This window comes from Bubalus kerabau, chromosome 8, assembly GCF_029407905.1.
Source record: "Bubalus kerabau isolate K-KA32 ecotype Philippines breed swamp buffalo chromosome 8, PCC_UOA_SB_1v2, whole genome shotgun sequence".
In the NCBI taxonomy this organism is placed as follows: Eukaryota; Metazoa; Chordata; class Mammalia; order Artiodactyla; family Bovidae; genus Bubalus; species Bubalus kerabau.
Genome location: NC_073631.1, coordinates 108252964 through 108273462, shown reverse-complemented (window position 1 = coordinate 108273462; position 20499 = coordinate 108252964). Strand labels below are relative to the sequence as shown.

Here is a 20499-nt window from a genome sequence, read left to right as displayed (position 1 = left end):
AGTGATGCTTTCTAAGGCCCACTTGACTTTACATTCCAGGATGTCTGGCTCAAAGTGAGTGATCACACCATTGTGATTTTCTGGGTCATGAAGATCTTTTTTGTACAGTTCTTCTGTGTATTCTTGCCACCTCTTCTTAATATCTTCTGCTTCTGTTAGGTCCATACCATGTCTGTCCTTTATCGAGCCCATCTTTGCATGAGATGTTCCCTTGGTATCTCTAATTTTCTTGAAGAGCTCTCTAGTCTTTCCCATTCTGTTGTTTTCCTCTATTTCTTTGCATTGATCGCTGAGGAAGGCTTTCTTATCTCTCCTTGCTATTCTTTGGAACTCTGCATTCAGATGCTTGTATCTTTCCTCTTCTCCTTTGCTTTTCGCTTCTCTTCTTTTCACAGCTATTTGTAAGGCCTCCCCAGACAGCCATTTTGCTTTTTTGCATCTCTTTTCCATGGGGATGGTCTTGATCCCTCCTGTACAGTGTCACGAACCTCTGTCCATAGTTCATCAGGGACTCTGTCTATCAGATCTAATCCCTTAAACCTATTTCTCACTTCCACTGTATAATCATAAGGGATTTGATTTAGGTCATACCTGAATGGTCTAGTGGTTTTTCCTACTTTCTTCAGTTTAAGTCTGAATTTTGCAATAAGGAGTTCGTAGTCTGAGCCAGTCAGCTCTCTAAATGCAAATGATGATTGCATTTATGTAAATTTCAAAAAGAGCAAAGCTCATTTGTGGTGTTAGAAGTCAGGATAATAATTAGCCTTGAGAGAGGGTTAGTGACTCGGATGGGTTTCTGCTGTGCTGATAATGTCCTGCTTCTTGGTCTAGGTTCTGCTCACCCAGGTATGTTCATGCTGGGAAAACTCAATGTGCCATATGGTTCTGATCTGTGCACTTTTCTAAACTTATCCTTCAGCACAATGTCTAGGTGCATTAACGTTTTAACAAGTCACTGAGTGCTCATGGACATGCTGGATTAAAGGAAGGGAATTAAGTTAGAGCGAGTTGAACCCTCGTATGGAGTGGCATGGGGGCACGAAACGAGGCAGCCGATACTAGAAGAAGCAGATAAGTGAGAGGACAGAGCCTACTAGAGGGTCGTTTCAGGTGGTCCAGTGGCCAAGACTCTTTGCTCCCAATGCAGGGGGCCCAGGTTCGATCCCTGGTCAGGGAGCTGGATTCTGCATGCCACAACTAAAGAACCAACCTGCCCCAATGAAGATCAAAGAACCTGCTTGCCCCAACTAAGACCTGGTGCAGCCAAATAAATAAATAAATATTACTTTAAAAAAGAGTTGGGACCTTGTACACAGGAGGCTCATCAGCAGAGGCAGCCACGTGGCACGGATCATAGATCTGGAGTAGATCCTGTAGATTTGGAGTGGGTCTCAGCACGTTTGTAAGTTTCCTGGGTTTCCTGAGACATGACACAGAGTGGAAGCCACCGGACTAAACAGACAGTAAACATGGATGCTAAGAGGAAAGACAGGCGTGTTGGGGGACCTTGGTGCTGGAAACCTTACCTTTCTCCCATGTTTACCCCTGGTTCAGCATGCTTTTTCTTGTCTTTAACCCTGACAAATACATTGGTCTAGCCTGTCTGTTGTGTGAAATCATAACTCCTTTTCCCACGCTTTTTGTTTTAGCTCATCATTGGGGTTTATGATTCCTCTCTTGAAAATAAACTACTTGAAAGGGCTGCAGGCTGTGAATATAGGATAGGCTGACTCCCTCTGATGTCTGCCCTGTTCAGAGTGGGTTGTATACAGGGGACCTCTGATGCCCTAAACAGTTATCTGAAAAGTATTGTTGTCAGGGATTATTAACGGTATTTCTGTTGCCTGGGAAATTAGGGTTTGCCATGTTGATGAGCAGTTTGTTGTAAAGGGAAATCTTCCCAAGTATCTTAGTATTTTTATTTGGAAAAATTTGAATATGGAAGAAAACAGCAGGGCATATTCTGTAGTGTCCTCTCAAGCCTCTAGGAAACACTGGTCTTGTGAAATTTTCTGATTCTCTCAATCTGATGGAGGCTTGTCATTGCTACATTCTAAAATCCCATATCATACTCTGTCATAGAATTTAGCATAACACCTCCAGAACTGTAATCACCAGGTATCTTGTTTATCTCTTTATCTAGCCCTGGAATCTAATCTGTTTGAGTTCAGGGACTATGTCTTATTTGACATAGCCCCAACATCTGGCTCAGTAGAAACTCAGTAATTAGGGATGAGTGAGTGAGTCCTTAAATTCTGGAAGCAAAGAACTAGTGTCTGGAACTTGGAGAAGAGCCTCATTTGAGGAGGGAGGAGAGTTAGGGAAGGCAGCAGAGCTATACTGACCAGAGAAGAAGGAAAAGAACCAAGATAGTGTTCTATGGTGGGAGTCAAGGAAAAAATGGGAGAGGTTTTTGAGGAATTATCAAATGCCACAATGAAACCAATGAAGATTTGAATTGAAAAGAGTTTGGCAGACTTCCCAGTGGTTCAGCAGATAAGACTCTGCACTCCCAGTGCAGGGGGGCTCAGGTTTTACCCCCGGCTGGGCAACTAGATCCTGCATGCTGCAACTAAAGATCCTGCATGCTGCAACTAAAATCTGGCACAGCCAAATAAATACATTTTAAAAATAAATTTTAAAAATAGTTTGGAAGTTTGTCAAAATCATTAGTAGCTATAGAAAAGCAAGATGGAAGCGGGATCCTGTGGGGTTAAGGAGAGAGTATGCGACCAGGAAATGAAGGTAGAGGGTCAGAATATGCACCTAGAAGTGAGGCTACAAAAGAAAGGCGATTGGGAGGTGGCCAAGCAGAATGGCAGAAGCAAAGCCAGCAGCCTCACTAGAAGAACTGTGTTCATTCAAAGGCAGAGATCAGAGGTGCCTTCAGTGCCCATCTCCTGGCCCGCAGGATGACTCAGGCACTCTGCCAGCCTGTGGCCGGTGGAGGGATGAGTCTGCATTTTGGTGGCCGAGTCAGCTGTTCATTTACTTAGAAGCCACATGCTTTTAGCCCTGCACTAAGCCCTTTGAATGATTTTGTCTGTTTTAAACTTCTATCTTCCCTTCCCTGCAGGAAACATGGTGGAATGGTGCTTACCCCAAGATATTGACCTTGAAGGTGTGGAGTTCAAGTCTATGGCCAGCGGATCTCATAAAATTGAGTCTGATTTCATGTAAGTAGTGCTGATTGCCAGTCTGCTCTGCACCGTTTCCGCTCCTCTTCTGCTTTCCCCAGAGAACAAGAGCTGTCATCAGGGCATCTTCAGGAAGTGTGTGCAAATGCCCTGAAAATATATGTGCCGGTTTGAGTTTTTATATCAGGTTTGTAACAAGAAGCTCCCAAGCTTTTGTTAGGTTCCCATGACCCGAAAACATTAAGAACTCCTGCCATAGAGGTTCTTGCCTTTTCTAAGAAATGATTGATCCTCGCTTGAGGTTTGGCTTTAATTACAGAATAGACTTTTGGTTCCATTTGGGTTAACTGAAGACATGTTTGTGCTAAAACTTGAAATTCAGCTCTAAGTAAGGCCGGTTTGTAGTCCTGTGTGATTAAGATTCTTGTGAGGAGCAACTAAGAACATATGGGTGAGGGAGTAGCTTTAATCTTCTCATTGGGCTGAAACCATGATGGGCACAAGTGTGAGAAAGGGGAAGGAAATCAAATGACAGCTCTGGTCGAATGTTCTATTAAAAACATCAGAGGCTCAGGAAGCGAGGAGAGAATCAACCCGGTTTATGCTAATAAAACAGAGGTCACACATCAAGTCAGCTGTTAGGCAGGAAAGAAGGGTCATGGTCACAGGCAATTGATCTGGGGTCAAGGGCAGCTGAACAGCAGGCTTTTCGGAGAGCAAGTCCTGGCTCCAGTGGGACGAGCCTTAGTGAGTTCCAGTTTTTTTGTTGTTGTTTTTTTTTTTTGAGCCTTGATTGTCCCATCTGTAAGGTTGAATGGCTTGGGCTCATTGTCCCCCTGAGATTTTAAAAAAAGGTTTTTCTCAGGCTGAACTTTCTCATGTAGAGCCCTGGACACAGTTACATCTTCTATTTGGGATGCCTCTCAAGGGATTTCCAGATGGTCCTAGTGGTAAGGAACCTGCCTGCTAATGCAGGAGACATAAGAGATGCGGGTTCCATCCCTGGGTGGCGAAGATCCCTTGGAGGAAGGCATGCAACCCACTCCAGTATCCTTGCCTGGAGAATCCACATGGACAGAGGAGCCTGGCAGGCTACAGCCCATGGAGTCGCAAAGAGTTGGACACGACTGAAGCGACTTAGCACACTTGTCAAGGGAGAAAAAACAACATTTTTGATTTTGAGCTATGCTACATATTGGGTCTCTTTTAGCTATTTCCGGAAGGGGCCCTTCTTCGGCCTGGCCTGCTTCGCCAACATGCCGGTGGAAAGCGAGCTGGAGCGTGGCGCCCGGATGAAGTCCGTGGGCATCCTGTCTCCATCTTACACCCTGCTGTACCGGCACATGCACTTCCTGGAGAACCAAGTTAGGTGCGTGGCCCACAGGCGGGGCGGGAGGCAGCGGGCCGGCGGGTGATGGTGATGAGCCCTCGGGGTTAAAGGTCGTGCCCCCATCAGAGCAGTAGGTGCCTCTCCGGGAACTTCCGTGGCCACGTTTCACGCCTCTGGCGGTGGTCTTTATGGTTCATCCTGTGTCCTGTGTACTGATCCTTCATACTCGATTGAAAGCTGGGGTCGATTTTGCTTTCAGTTTAACACTATCATCAGTTTGGTTTAATCAGTTTGTTGACATGTACAGTGATCTTTGCTTTCCCTCAACTACAATTATGACTTCTTTGCCCCCAGGCAAATAGACTTTCAACTTTTTTAAAAATTTATTTTTAATGGAAAGATAATTGCAATATTGTGTTAGTTTTTGCCATACATCAGCATGAATCAGCCATAGGTATACATATGTCCCCTCTCTCTTAAACCTCCCTTCCAACTCCCACCCTCAACTCTTTTAAGACCTCATCATTTATTATTTGGAGTAATCATTATCATGGAAGGGGATTAATAGGAAGGGAATTTTTAACAGAAGCTGCAAAACTGTTAATAATTTGTATTTTTTCCCATCATGTGAATAACCTAATTTTATTTTAGATTTTGGGGGGAGAAATCTATCACTAATCCCTGAAACATTGTTAAAATTTTAGCACATTTGCCTCTCTTCTGCTATGCGTGTGTCTTTGTGTGTGTACTTTAAAAAATTATTTATATTCTTGGCACCATACACTATACATATTTTTACATCCTATCCTTTTAAAATATATCATTATTTTAATCTTTGACATAACTGTCTGTCTTGATCATCATCTTTGAAAGAATATGAAATGTAGTTTGTGGGGAAAATGTTTATTAAAAATTAGTTAAAAGTACAAATGAATTTTTAAAATTCTCCCAAATCTTAGCACTCAGTAAGAGATATTCATTGTCAATATTCAGTGAATGTCATTCTAAAAAACATAATTTTCCAAAAGTAGGATTGGTTTAATGTATTTGTATATTTCAGAGGAAAAGAGTAAGTGAAACTGAAGAAATTGTCAAACTTTAAATGAATCTTTTTTTTTCACTAAGTAAGATGTATTATTTCTTGGAATATTCCTCCCAAGTTAAGACAAAAGACTCTGAAAAACATGAAGCTACAGTATTATTCTTATTGAGAAATGGCATATATACAGTAAAGTGTACAAATCTTTGTGTAGGGGTCATTGGTGTTTTTAGGTTGTTTTAGGTGCAGTCAGTTATCTTATACTTTTCCCCAGAACTCCTCCCCTACTTTTTTCTTAACTTTATATATTGTGAGGTTTATTACATTTAGTTCTGTAATCATAATTCCCATGATTCTTAAGTCTCATTTATATGTTTGAAACCACATCCAGGGCTTAACTGTGACTTGCTGAGCTCCTGATACGTTTCTTGGTTGGTTGGATTTTGCCATCAAGCACTTTTTTTTTTTGGTCATAAAAGGATCATGGGTGGTGCCTTCTCTGAAATCTTGCATGCTTGACGGTGTTGGTCTTTTCCTTTTACTCTTAGCTGGGTATAGGATTCTTATATCTTTTCTTTTTTATTCTCAGGATGCTGTAAATATTGCTTTGCTGTTTCCTGATGTTGGTTGCTTCAGAAAAGTCTCTTTTGTCTAGGTCCCTATAGATTCTTTATCTGTGATGTTTATGAACTGGTTTTTTTTTTTCTGGAATAGTTCTTTTTTATCTAGAGACATGACTTTTAACTTCAGGAACCTTTTCTTCTACCGTGAAATACTCAGCTTTTCCTCTGCATTTTTCCTTCTTCAGGAAAACCAGTTATGCTCAGGTTTTCTTACCATTGTCCTACATATTTTTCATTTTGATGGTTTAAGAAAATTATTTATTCACCTTTGGCTGCACTGGGTCTCCTTTGCTGCGCGTGGGCTTTCTCTCGTTGTGGCAAGCAGGGGATACGCGGGTTGTGGTGCACGGGCTTCTCATTGCGGTGGCTTCTCTTGTCGAGGGGCACAGGCTCTCGGGTGTGAGGGCTTTAGTAGCTGTGGCACGTGGGCTCCGAAGCTGTGGCTCGCAGGCTCTAGAGCACAGGCTCTGCAGTCGTGGTACACAGGCTTAGTTGCTACATGGCATATGGGATTTTCCCGGATCAGGGACCAAACCCGTGTCCCCTGCATTGGCAGACGGATTCATAATGACTGGGCCACCAGGGGAGTCCCTGATGGTTATTCTAATACCTCTCGAATGTTAGAGCTCTCCCATTAATCTACTCCATTATTCCCTGTTCTTGAGCGTTGGCATGTTTCTAATTTTTTTTTAACTGTTCCTCTGCATTTTGGAGCTGTGATATATTTTTCTGTATTTGAAATATTTCCTCAGTTTTGTGTCTCAGAAGTAATACTGAGGAAAAGAACATTTTTATTGGGATCTTGACACTTTGAAAAATTTATTACTCCTTTTGAAAAATTAATTTCCCAAGGAGGCAATACATTCTCATGGTTCAAAAGCCCAAAATTTTAAGGAAGTATTATGTTAGTTAGAGTCCTGGCTAAATGGTGGTAACAGAGGCCCTGAAATACTCTGGTTCAAATAAGACAGAAGATTCTTCTCCATGGAATGGCCTAGAAGTAGGCAGGTGGTCAGGGTGGGCAGCCTGCTGTTCCCACAATCATTCGGGGCCCACACTGCTTCTCTTATTATGCTGCCAGATCCTAGGAGAGATTTTTGTGTTCTCAGATGTCCTTCTCACCTGTTCAGAGCTGCTCACCACATCTAGGCCTGCACTGCAGCCCACAGGTAGGAGGGAAAAGCCAGAAGTTCCATATGTAACTTCTCATAACCCACGGTCAAGTCTTCAGTCACAAAGACGCACCTGACAGCAAAGGACACTGGGGAGGGTCGTCTCTAATCGGGTGGCCTCGTGACTGGTTAAAACTGGGGGCTCCTTTTCTGTATAGGAAGAAAAATGGTTTTAGGGGAAATTTTAGCAGCCTCTGCTTCAATTTGCCCCCCTGGCAACCCCAGGATCTGTGTGTACTCTTCTTCCCACACACAGAGCACCTTCCTCCCATCCCGAGACATCAGAGTCTTATCCAGTTAACGTTGGCATCTAAAATCTAAGGTTTCTGTGTGACATGAGGCAATCAGGACATGGTTCCTCTTATTCGTAAAAGCTGTGAAAGAACAGTCAAGTCCTCCACTCCCCACCTCCCAAATGCAACATAGAAAATAGAGTAGGAGCCATAATACAAACTCCTGTTTGAAAAAGGAGAATGAGAAATACGAGCGGTCATTAGATCATAACGATAATGGAATTCTGCCCAGCAGGGATGGCAAAGACGTCTGGTAGTCACAGAGCAGGAGCTCCTGGCTATACCTTGGTTCTCTCACTAGAATCCCCTTGTCCATTTTCCTCCATGGCTGTCCGCTTTGCCTTCTAGGGGATTCTGTATCTGTTTCGCACTGTTACTGCTTTTAAATCGAGCCTGGAGAATCCCATGGACAGAGGAGCCTGGTGGGCTACAGTCCACGGGGTCACGAAGAGCTGGACACAACTGAAGTGACAGAGCACAGCACATAAGCATTTCAGTGTATAGATGTATCACAATTTAACCGTTTCACTGTTTTATTTTTAAGATTTTTTTTTTTTATGTGGACTATTTTTATAGTCTTTACTGAATTTGTTACAATGTTCTCTTTTATGTTTTGGTTTTCGGGGAGTCATGTGGGATCTGAGTTCCCCGACCAGGGAGCCCACACGCTCTGCACTGGAAGGTTAAGTCTTAACCCCTGGACCACCAGGGAAGTCCCTGTTTCACTGTTTTTGGGCTTTTAGGTTGTTCTTATTTTTCACCCCCATGAACATGAATATCTTTATGAACAAATGATTGTTCGTATCCACATACAGATCTTTAGGCCTTGATCCTGGAAATGGAATCATTGGGTTGGAGGGCACATCCAGGGTATGCAGTTTTTACACAAATTTCAAGTGACCTTTCAGAAAGATAGTACTGCACCAGCGATAAACGGGAGTGCCTGTTTTTCTGTACTTGCAAGGGCAGAAGACAGAGTGGTTCAGACCGGTCATGAGTGTCAGGAGTGAAGAAGTGTCACTGCTGTGCAGAGGTATCCCTGATGCTTACACTGGGCGCATGATGGCCCGGTGTGCTGGGGGAAGGCAGGGTTAGTCGCATTGAGTGTCGGTGTGGCCGTACAGCCTATGCCATGTTAGTGAAGGGGCTGTGGGCTTAAGCAGCAACCCAGTGTCTCTGGTTCTTGAGAAGAATCCTTGATGTGGCCCAGAACCACAGCTCAGATTAGTAGCACAGACTGCCGGTTACTGTCTCATTTTTATGTTGTCATGTCTCGTGGGCAGTTCCCATGGACGCTTGGCCTGTGCTGCTTCATCTCTGCATCGTATAGATCACCCTCCTGAATCATCTTTGAAACCCAGCTTATCATCTAAACTCTCAGGCTTGTTTTAGTACTTTTTGGTTTATCTTTGTGTTACGGTTTGATAATCATTCTTGCTCATTGCAAAATCTATGTTGTGTTTAGATTTTGAGGCCTTCATAAAACGGCTGTTTAACACGTATCTGGGAACTGCCAATTTATATGTATGTCTGTGTCTGTTTCCATACTCCATGTCATTGCTTCATTCTGTTCCATCAGCCAGCGGTATCTTAGGCTGTCAGAGGAGAGGATTCTGAAACTACCTTTTAGTGTAAGAGATTCTAACTTCGTAGTGAGCTTTTCTTTAGACTCTTGGTTTAAGTATAGAGTTTAATGGAGTCAAACAGGTAAGACTGTTAATTGAGAAGCAAATCAGCGAACAGTGAACCTAGAAAATATAGCCAAGATAATAGTATTAAAAATACAACAAAATGCTTCCCACTGTTCCTTTTAAGGAAATTAGGTCCTAATAAAAATACCCTTGAACTTAATTGTCTACATGCTATTTTGTAGTAATCAAGCTTTTGTCTCTTTGACATATCCTTGAAGGGTGTCTAAAGTCTGCCATCTTCTCAGAATAGCTGGACACAGCGTGGCTTTCATGGATTTCCCGTCTAGACTGTGAACATTTGTAAGAGTGAAAGAAAGGATTATAGGGACTTCCCTGGTGGTCCAGTGGTTAAGATTCCACACTTCCAATGCAGGAGGTGTGGGTTTGATCCCTGGCCAGGGAACTAGATCTGACATGCTGTGCAGCACAATAAAAGAAAACCAGAAATAATTATAAGCACACACACCCTCAGAGTCATTTATTATTACATCACACAACTGCTTCCTGTGCAAAGGTTAAAGTGTAGGAACCTCCCAAGTAGAGAGTTATCACTCAGAGGAGTTTATTTTAGTAATGAATTTTGGGGGTATACTTGATGATTTTTTTTTTTGTTTTGGTTTTTAAAATGTAAATTTGCCTAAAGGTCTCTTCCAGGGCTTGCCCTGAATCTTCCTGTTTCCCCACTGTTTCCAAGCCTTCCCTGTGCGCCTGCTACACTCTGCCCATATGCTGAGGAGGAAGGAACCTAGTTTTTTGTGTGCTGTGCTCAGTCCCTCAGTCATGCCTGACTGTTTGCAACCCTGTGGACTGTAGCCCGCCAGGCTCCTCTGTCCGTGGGATTTCCTAGGCAAGAATAGTGGAGTGGGTTGCCATTTCCTCCTCGAGGGCACCTTCCCACCTAGGAATCAAACCCATGTCTCCTGCACTGGCAGGCGGATTCTTTACCACTGAGTCACCTGGGAAGCCCACCAGGTGTTCCATAAGAAGCTGAAATATATCACAAACTGTCCTGGGCATTTTTTCTACTCAGCTCCATTTACACCTCACTATCATATTGAGGTGGTACTGCTATCTACGGGAAGAAAAGCAGATTTTGGAAAGTTCAGTAATGTCACTGAGCTCTCACAGTGACAAAGTGGCAGCGGTAGCCTTGACATCAGGAGCGGTTGGTCCCTCTGGAGCAGGGATGGGTGGGGCACAGCAGGGTGCCTGGTGGACAGTGCGGATCTTGAATCTGAGCGTTGCGTGACGGCGTTTGGGTGAAGCCAGCAGCAACAGGCTGGGGGCATTGCCCTCCAGTCACCATTGTGCCAGGGCCAGCTGTAATTAGGGAAGCCTCCACTGGCGCAGTAAAGCTCTATTTTGATTCTCTTTCATTGTAGTATGATGGAAATTGTACAGTTCTAAGGTAATTTAAATGGACTAAAAAAGTTTTAGTTTTTTTTTTCCCCCTTCTGTTTGTGTCCTAAGGCTGCTGTAACAAAGTACCACAAACTAGGTGATGACTGAGAACAACAGAAATGTATTGTCTCACAGTTCTGGAAGCTGGAAGTCTAAAATCAAGGTGTCAGCAGACTTGTTTTTTTCCCAGGGCTCTGAGAGAGAAGCTGGTGGTTGCTCCTCTCCTGGCTTCCAACAGTCTTGGCTGTTCCTGGCTTGTAGATTTATCACTCCGACCCTTCACTTGCACACAGGTTCTTGTGTGTGTCTGTGCATCCAGATTTCCCCTTTTACAAAGATACCGGTTGGGACTTTCCTGGTGGTCCAGTCATTAAGATGCCACACTTCCACTGATGGGGGCACAGGTTTGATCTGTGGTTGGGGCACTAAGACCCCGTATGCAGCGCAGTGTGACCAAAAAATAAAAACCAAAGCCACCAGTCATACTAGATTCTGACCATATTTTAAATTCAGCCTCTATTACACTTTCAGTAAACATAGTGCCTAAATGGTACCCATGGTCCTCCTGTGCTTGACCCCAAGGCAGGATTGGATTCTCCATTAACCAAATGGTCCAGGGCCTTAATGTAGCTTCCTTGGCTTTGGGATCAGTTGACAGAATTACCCACAGACAAGTCTCCTTGTGCAGGATGGGGTTGGGGGAGAAGAGGTCTTGTGCTCTTTATTACTTGGTTCAAACATAAGCCCTCATGACCTCCAGTAGTTGTTTTCCATTATGTGAGATGCTGAAGAGTACGCTTCTTCTTATTCTTTCACAACAGCAAAGCAAGAAGACACACTTGCTTTCTAAACAAAGACAAACTTGCTTTGAAGCATCTGTGGTCTTCCAGGTTTCCCCTTCTCATCACCAACAGCCATTCTCTGGGAAGCATGCTTCGCTCCAGAACAATGGACATTAGTTAATAATAGTCTGTTAATTCCTCCTGTTTCCCATGAGAAGGAGCTTGTGTCCACAGCACTGTCGGGGAGTTTCAGAGCCTATCTTAGAGCTTTTGCTAAGGAACTTGTAACATCAAAGGAAGTGTCCTAGGCAGCCTCTGGAAGGGAGGCTTTTAGTTTATCCAGGCTTGTATTGCTGCCCCTGGGGCCGGGGAGTGAGTGGCAGGGCTGTGGTCCGAGCTGTTCTCACTGTGCGCGTGTCTCGTGCAGACATCAGCTGGAGACCCCGGGTCATTACTCTCACCTGGCTGCCTTCTATGAGGACAAGAAGGGGGTGCTCCACGCCGGTCCGGGGAGAGGTGGCAGCCTGCCCCCCGTCTACTGGCTGCCTTCCATCCACCGATACATGTACCCCGAGATGAAGGTAGGTCAGCCAAAGTCTCACGCAGTCCTGGGCTTGGGTCTGGGGACAGTAGTTGCTGATTGTTGTTTTCATGAATAAGGAAATTTGTGTCTTGGGCTAACACCCAAAGTCTGCTTTTGATAGAATAGAATTGTAACCTCAGCATTTGGTTCTTATTTAAAACATAAGGCAGGTTATCTTAACATGCTTTCTAATACTTCCGTAATGGCGGTGCAGAGCCACATGGAGGGCCCAGTTGTGGTGACTCCTGGGGTGACGCGTGGATCTGATTCTCGTGATTGTTTCGGTTTTAAAGGCAGACATGTGAACTAAAAATGAAGCATTTCCACAGTTGAGATATTTCTTAGTTACTGTATTTTTTATATTCCTTTATTGTGTATTTTTTCTGAATTACTTTGTACTAGAATATGTTTATTTACCATTAACCAAAGACCCAAGCAAGCAGTAGGAGGGTACAAAGAGCCTCCCCCTTTCCCTCCTCTCCCAGCTCTGCCCTCCCCCTCCTCATCCCCCTCCTCCTCCCTCCCCCTCTGCCCTCCCCCTCCTCCCTCCCCCTCTTCTTCCCCTTCCTCCTCCTCCATCCCCCTCCTCTTCCACCTCCTCGTCCTCCTCCATCCCCCTCCTCCTCTAGCCCCCTCCTCCTCCATCCTCCTTCTCCTCCCCCTCCTGCTCCTTCCCCTCCTCCTCCATCCCGCTCCTCCTCCTCCATCTCCCTCCTCCTCCATCCCTTCCTCCTCTTCCATCCCCTCCTCCTCTTCCTCCATTCCCCTCCTCCTCTCCATCCCCCTCCTCTCCATCCCCCTCCTCTTCCCCCCTCCTCTTCCTCCACCCCCCTCCTCCTCCATCCCCCTCCTCCTCCATCCCCCTCCTCCTCCATCCCCCTCCTCCCCCCTCTCCATCTTCCACCCCTCTCCTCCTCTAACCCCCTCCCTCCCCCTCCTCCCTCCCCCCTCACCTTCTCCCCTCCCCATCTTCTACCCCCTCTCCTCCTCTAACCCCCTCCCTCCCCCTCCTCCCTCCCCCCTCACCTTCTCCCCTCCCCATCTTCTACCCCCTCTCCTCCTCTAACCCCCTCCCTCCTCCTCCACCCCATCTTCCTCCTCCATCCCCTCTCCCCTCCCCTACAGGTGGCCACAAGATACTTCAGTGGAAATTTCAGGCTCCCTGGTAGAGAAATTATACCGTGACTTTGAGAGGACTCTGAGAAGGTATCTTGGAAGAGGCATTTGAGGTATTTAACTAGGCGAAAGTGAGGGATGCTAACTCCAGGCTGAGAGAAGGCATGAGCCACAGTGGGGGCCATGGTCCAGGACTCTGTCAGCACCTTCTGTGAGTTAGACGTTCTGCTGACTCTTTATCTGTATCTGTTGCAGCACTCTTTAAAGTGGATTTTTTTTTTAATCCATGTTTTACAGATAAACCAACTGAGGTTTTTAAAGGTTCAGTGACTTGCTTAAGGCCTTACAACTAGTAGGAGATAGAGCCAGGATATTAACACAGGCCTGGTGCCAAGGCCAGTGCTCAGTCCTCCCGCTCCATTGCCTGTGGGGATGTGCATGAGAAACCACAGGGCGAGTTCATGGGCATGAGAAGACTGGTTTGACTGTGACGAATATCAGTGTCATCTGGCCAGGAGAAAAGAGTGGAAAAATAGGTTGCAATCAGATTGAAAAGAACCTTAACTGTTACCCATGGTATTTGAACCTGAATAAGTACCAGTTAGGGTCTCGTTAGGAAAACACAAACTATGCCAGGTATTTCAGACTGATTCAATACAGAGAATCAGTAATACAGGAATTGGAAAACCAAAGTCACAGAGAGGTAACAGAATAACCTAAACACTAGAAATACAGACAGTGGTTACCACCCTATATTAGTTATCTGTTGCTGCATCACAAGTTGCCCTCAAATTAATGGTTTAAAACAGTAAAACTTGCTCAGTCGTGTCCGACTCTTTGTGACCCCATGGACTATACAGTCCATGGAATTCTCCAGGCCAGAATACTGGAGTGGGCAGCCTTTCCCTTCTCCGGGGGATCTTCCCAACCCAGGGATCGAACCCAGGTCTCCCACATCGCAGGCGGATTCTTTACCAGCTGAGCCACATCTCTCAGTTTCTGTGAGTCAGGGATCCAGGCTTTGCTGGGCCCTCTGCAAGACTGCAGTCAAGGTGTCCCTCATGGTTGGGGGCTTATCTGACAGCTCGACTGGGGGAATATCCACTTGTGAGTTCACATGGTTGTTGGGAGGATTGAGTTCCTTGAGGCCTGTTGGACTGAGAGCCTTGCTGACTTTTTTAGTGCCTACGGCAACAAACAAACACGTTGGGTCTCTTCAACATGATGGTTTCCTTCATCAAAACCAACCCGTGAAAAAGTCTGCTGGCAAGGTGGAGGTCACAATCTGTTGTATTAATTGTGGAAGTCACAGTGCTGTAGTGTTGCCATGTTCTGGTGGTTAAAAGCAAGTTACTCAAGAGGAAAAGAGGATTGCATAGATAGGCAGTAGATAACAAATGAGTGGGGGAGGGGTTGGTGGTGTACCTGGGCTTCCTGCCATGCATTCCCGGGGCTGGAGTAAGAAAGAGGGGAAAGTGACAGGAAGTGACATCTGAACTGCAGGAGCTCGGAGGAGGGGCTCTGCGGAGGTGGTTCTCAGACCACTTAGGGAGGCACCGTGCACCTGGGCATGGTGTGGGCAGGGTTTGCCTAGGGCCAGGGATGCCAGGAATAGCTGGAGTCTAGAATGGAGGTGTCCTCTGCCCCTGGAGAAATACCAGCGGAAGCTGGACCCTGAAACTAGAAGCTTCCTCCTGCCCTCCAGTCTCCAGTCACTGCACCCCATTGGTAGAACCTAACAGGTAGCCACGGGCATAAGAGTCTAGGAAATGTAGTTTGAAGATTTCCTGGGCATGTGCTGCGAGGCAATAACTAAGAAGCTGTCAGAGGATCATTAGGGCAGTTCTGGGCCTGTATTGATGAAAACCTACTTTCTTTCTCTTCACTCCTAACTCTGACCCCCTTTTTCCTTCTGAGTTCAAGGCTGTCTCCAAACCCACAGGGAGGTGACCAGCATCTGACCTGGCTGCCCTGTATTCCTCTCCCCAAGATGCCAAGAAGGGGACCAGAGGTAGAAAAAGTGAAATCGCCTCTTTTTCGCCTTATTGTGGGCAGCTCATTAGCAGACATGTTAAACCCTGGGAGATGCAGGGAAAAGGGTATTAATAGGTTGCAGGTAGAAATGTGAACAGTCTTCTTTTAAAAAAACAATTTGTTAGTGCCTTATTAAAATTAAAAATATTGCACCCTTTGATCTGATAGTCCCACTCCTTAGGATCTGTCTTCTCTCTGTTAACCACCAGCGTGTCATGATGTCTGTATGAGCGTGTTTAATTCAATATTGTTCAGAGTGGCAGACAAATAGAACACTCCGTATATTACACAGCCATTTGGAGTAATGAATTAGAGCATAACTAGTGGACGAGGGATGCTCTACTAGGAAGTACTGTGAGAGAATAGCAAAGAGCTGAAAACTGTATGTGATGTTATCACTTCTGTAAAATAATCACTACCTTGGGTATGTACAAACATGTAGATATATTCATATATGAACATATATACATATATGTATCCACATACATATATGTATCCATGTCCACATACATATATGAACGTGGGAAAAAAACATGGATGGTTGTGATGTAGGTTATTAACACATATTACCTTGGGGTGAGGTGGGTTTGGAGGGACACTGCTTGTATATGTAAAAGAGGAAAAGACTGGGGGGGGAAATGACAGTACTAATGAACATGGTATATTTGATAGCCTATTCAAATATATCACATATGTGTACATACGAAGAAATTGTTATGTAACCTTTCTATTGAAATATAACATTTGTTGCAACTGGTTGAAAAGCTGTAAGTTTATAGGTCAATGAATATTTTTACAAAGTGAACAGATATATAAAGAAAATTTTAAAATAAATTTATAAAGTAGAGGTCAGATCTTAGAGGGAAGGAAAAACCTGGAAGGTGAGAGGAAGGCAGGATTGATGGAGACCTCTCTGAGAGGCCCAACAGCAGCTAGTAAATGCTCCCCCAGGGAAATAAGGAACTGAGAGAGAAGTCGGGGACTGAGCCCCAGGAGTGGATGGATTTCCTAGGGGGATGAAGGTGGAAGGTGAGGGATGAAGTGTGAATCCGAGGGACCTACCAGCGACAGTTAGGGAGTAAGAAGAGGATGGGGTGCCTGACATGAAAAGTTGGAGGGAAACCTAAAAGTAGGAACTGTTCAAGTCCAGAAAAGGTTCTCTGTAAAAGCTCCAAGGCCAGAGAAGGGAAATGTGTTGAGGTGAAAGCACAGAAGTCTGTTGTATCGTGTAGTCGGGGTGCAGCCTAGGGCCACGTCTCAGCAGCTGGGCTGCTGCCCGTTTGCCCTGGCACAGGCCCTGCCCAGTCCCCCAGCTGCTTGTTCCCAGAAAGCAGCTTGTTCTCATACCTCAGGGCCTTTGTGCGCCTTCCTGCAGCCCCCTGACCCTCTTTACTCACAACTCTCATCAGGCTGGTGTTTAAGCACTTGTGTGCCTGCTTCTTCCACTGGCTTGTAAACTACACACTTTGTCCTGGAAGTGACCTTCCAAAACATTCACCAAGTGCTCGGCTTGAAGCCTGGTGTCTTGTCAGTGACAGTTGTGTCATGTGGCTTTCCCATGTGCCAAGCGTTGCACACGACTTTTCTCAAGTGGTCCTTCTAGCCATATGAGGGATGTGATGGAATATCCCCATTTTACAGGTAAAGAAAGTGAACCAGAAACGTGGGCTGGCTTTCCTGAGGTCTCCCTGTCAGTAAAGGCCAGAGCAGAACCCCGGCCTCCGACTTCCCCTGGGTTAGACAGAGCTCATGCAGTTGCTCCTGGAATATGTCTTAGCTCCTCTGCACGCCTGGGAGGCGACCCTCAGAGTTGAGAGGGGCCCTGGCATCCAGCACTGAGAGGAGGCAGGGGTGGAGTTGGGACGAGGAGGTGGAGTTAGGTATGGGGATGGGGTTATGTGCAGGGGGTGGGGTTATGTGTAGGTGAGTGGGGTTAGGTGCAAGGGTGGAGTTAGGTGCAGGGGGTGGAATTAGATGCAAAGGGTGGGGTTAGGCACAGGGAGGTGGGGTTTAGGTGCAGGGGGTGGAATTAGGTGCAAAGGGTGGGGTTAGGCACAGGGAGGTGGGGTTTAGGTGCAGGGGGTGGAGTTAGGTGCAGAGGGCGGGGTTAGGTACAGGGGGTGGGGTTAGGTGCGAGGGTGGAGTTAGGTGCAGAGGGCGGAGTTAGGGTGCAGGCGGGTGGGGCTAGGTGCAAGGGTGGAGTTAGGTGCAGGGGGGTGGGGTTAGGTGCAAGGGTGGAGTTAGGTGCAGGGGGGTGGGGATAGGTGCTGGAATGGGGTTAGGTGCTTGGAGTCCTTGTGCCAGTGGGGTAACCTGTAATCTATTCCCACATGTCACCTCCCACGGGAGCTGGTTCCCTGTATATTTGAGGTGTCACCTAGGACAGTTAGTTCATCCTTTCCTTCCTCCCTGTTCTTAGTCACTTTGGGAGCTGAATGGTCTCACTAAGGTGTGCGTCATCCCGGAGAGACTCAAATATTACAGTCCAGCTTCTCTTCCTCTGCACCGCTTCCCCAGATGAAGTAGTTAATGATCCTAAACTCTCACTTCAGTGCATTCGGGGAGCTGCTAAATGATAAAATTCTAGTTTAAAGATAAGACTTTCAAAGTGAAAAATACCGTTTTATGTAGAAGTACCCATCCCTTAGTGTATCTGTTTAGTTATACCTTGGGTCATTTTTGGTGGGGTAGTTAGCACACACTTATATTGCATATTTTTCACAATATTTCTAACAAGTTATTCCTCCCTCCCCCTCACCCACCTCTGTTAATTTTTTCAGATAACACACCCGGCTGGCTGCATGTCTCAGTTTATTAAGTTCTTTGGCGAACAGATCCTCATCCTTTGGAAATTTGCCTTACTTCGAAAGCGCATTTTGATATTTTCTCCCCCTCCAGTGGGCGTTGTATGCTATAGAGGTAACTAGAAGCCAAGGTCAGGGACTCTGCCCAGCTCCCTGCGACAGAAACTGCCCCATTCTTTCCATTGTTGACCAAGGTCAGAGGGATTGATCCGTATCAGGGGCTCACTGCTTTGAAGCCCTGGAGGACCGCGGTTGGATTGATATCATAGAATGTGGACTCCGGCAATAGGGAAGATGGATCGGGTGGCAGATGAGAGAAGGGCCTGGATTAAAGCAGAGAGGATGGATTCCAGATATAAAAAGAGAAAGCTGGCAGAGGCTGGTGTCAGATTGGGTTGTAAGGTTCTGATGTGTGTGAGAGGTCAGGGCGGAAGAGTCTAGGATGACAAGGACGGTGGGGGGTGGTGTGATAGAGTCCACTTGGACACTACATGTGTGTGGTGCTCTGAGACCTCGAGGTGGACGCTAGGCAGTGGTCTAGTTAGGTCAGGACCTTGGGGGGCAGCCCGGGCTGTCTGTGCCAACACTTGGAGAGAGTGTGAATCAGGAGGGATGTGTCAGCTTGGAAGATGCTGGCCCGGGGAGGTGAGCCAGAGGAAGAGGAAGACAGAGGGGGCTGAGGGGCACAGACAGAAGAGGGGAGGGGACCAGGAGAGGCAGGGGTTGCCGTGGGCAAGGGTTCTGAGAAGGGGGAAGGTCACCGGTACCACATCCTAAGCAAGATCTCCTGAGAGAGACTGACCCGTGTCTGAACGGAGACCCTAGTGATGCTGGCAGCCTGGGAGGTAGGGGGGCAGGCTGGGAGGGGGACCCCGGGCGCCCTCACCTCCGCTGTCCCGCCAGTGTACTGCTGCTGCTGCCTGGCCAACGTCTCCCTGCCTGGCATTGGGGGCACCGTGCCCGAGTCCAAGCCTTTCTTCTACGTGAACGTGGCCGACATCGAGACCCTGGAGGTAGAGGTGTCTTATGTGGCCTGTGAGTACGGGGCCCGCCCATCCCTGGCACCCCCGCCTCCCCGGGGGCCCTGGTTCCCTGTAGGGCCACCCTGCGGGAGGTCCCCACCTCCTGAACCCCAGCTCCCGCAGGCACCACGGAGAAGATTTTCGAGGAGAAGCGGGAGCTCTACGACGTCTACGTGGACAACCAGAACGTGAAGACGCACCACGACCACCTGCAGCCGCTGCTGAAGATCAACAGCGCCGACCGGGAGAAGTACCGGCGGCTCAACGAGCAGAGGTGAGGCTGGGGGAAGGGGAGCCGCCCCTGTCCAGACATCCGAGGGGCTCTGGTCCAGCCCCGCTGCCTGCCGCCCCTTCCCTCTGTGCACATTTTTTGCCCATCTGCCCAGGGAGCGGGGGTTGAGGAAGCTCCCCACCTATACTGATGGGCAGCAGGCATGCCTGGGCTGACTCTAGAATCTGTGAAGCCCGGAACAGCACGCTGGTATCAGGGGTGGGATAAATGGCTTCATGGCCTCACTCCAATTGTATGACAATTAGGAAAGGTTGTCCCTCGTCCTGGATTACCCAGGGCCAGGCCCAGCCCTGGACTCCAAGCCCTGTGCTGCCCCTTCTCTCCCTGCCTTTGGCCTGGGCAGCGATGGGGGTGTTGCTCTGGGTTTTCAGCCTCCTTCTTGAGAGGCAGTGACCCATGCAGATGCCCACCCAGTGACCTAGCCTGGGGCCTGGGGGTCCTTGTAGCTGCGCCAGAAGCTGATGGTCGTCTCCTTCCCAACAGGCAGATGCTATTATATTCCCAGGAGGTGGAAGAAGATTACAACCCTTGTGAAGAGGACCTCTTTGTGCTGTAAGTCAGCCTGGATGGTAGTCATGGGCCTCCCTGAGGGTTCCTTAGCACTTGACGGCTTTAGCCTGGATCCCTCCTGTGTTGGGCTTCCCTGGTGGCTCAGCGGTAAAGAATCCGCTTGCCAGTGCAGGAGATGCAGGTTTGATCCCTAGGTTGGGAAAATTCCCTGCAGGAGGAACTGGCAACCCACTCCAGTATCCTTGCCTGGGAAATCCCATGGACAGAGGAGCCTGGCGAGTCAGCCTGAGCCCCGAAATGCTGTTAGGGGCACCCAGAAGAGTTCAAGAGCAGGGAAAGATTATTATGAGAAATGGGAGCCCCAGGAGTCATCTTCCTATTGGTCATTTACACCCAGATGTCCGCTGCATACAAGCTGTCTCTCAGGATTCGGGGGCTTGTCATCCATTGCTGCCTTTGAATAGAGCACTTCCTTGTATGGAATATTATGGGATCATAAAAAACTTAACTCTTGAACTGAATGACATTTCTTTCCCCCCAGAGCAGTTGTTGGTCAGGATCAGAACCGTGCCCTCTATACCTTTAAGGCATTGATTTCATTCATAAACAGCTGTGTTTAATAGTGCCAGGTGATAAGAACAGAAATGTAATTGGACCGGAAACAGTTTTG

At 46.9% G+C, this 20499-nt stretch overlaps 1 protein-coding gene across 2 annotated transcripts in view; it reads left to right on the top strand.

The window, feature by feature from the left end:
• The window catches only part of DENND11 (DENN domain containing 11), a 47525-nt gene that overhangs the window by 19156 nt on the left and 7870 nt on the right, over window positions 1–20499 (top strand). For both annotated transcript variants that reach the window (XM_055591127.1, XM_055591128.1), the window contains exons 2-8: window positions 3077–3176; window positions 4348–4506; window positions 11896–12049; window positions 17982–18120; window positions 18909–19040; window positions 19151–19301; window positions 19803–19871. In XM_055591127.1, coding sequence (XP_055447102.1) covers window positions 3077–3176; window positions 4348–4506; window positions 11896–12049; window positions 17982–18120; window positions 18909–19040; window positions 19151–19301; window positions 19803–19871 — 904 coding nt within the window. The remainder of the gene's footprint in view (window positions 1–3076; window positions 3177–4347; window positions 4507–11895; window positions 12050–17981; window positions 18121–18908; window positions 19041–19150; window positions 19302–19802; window positions 19872–20499) is intronic.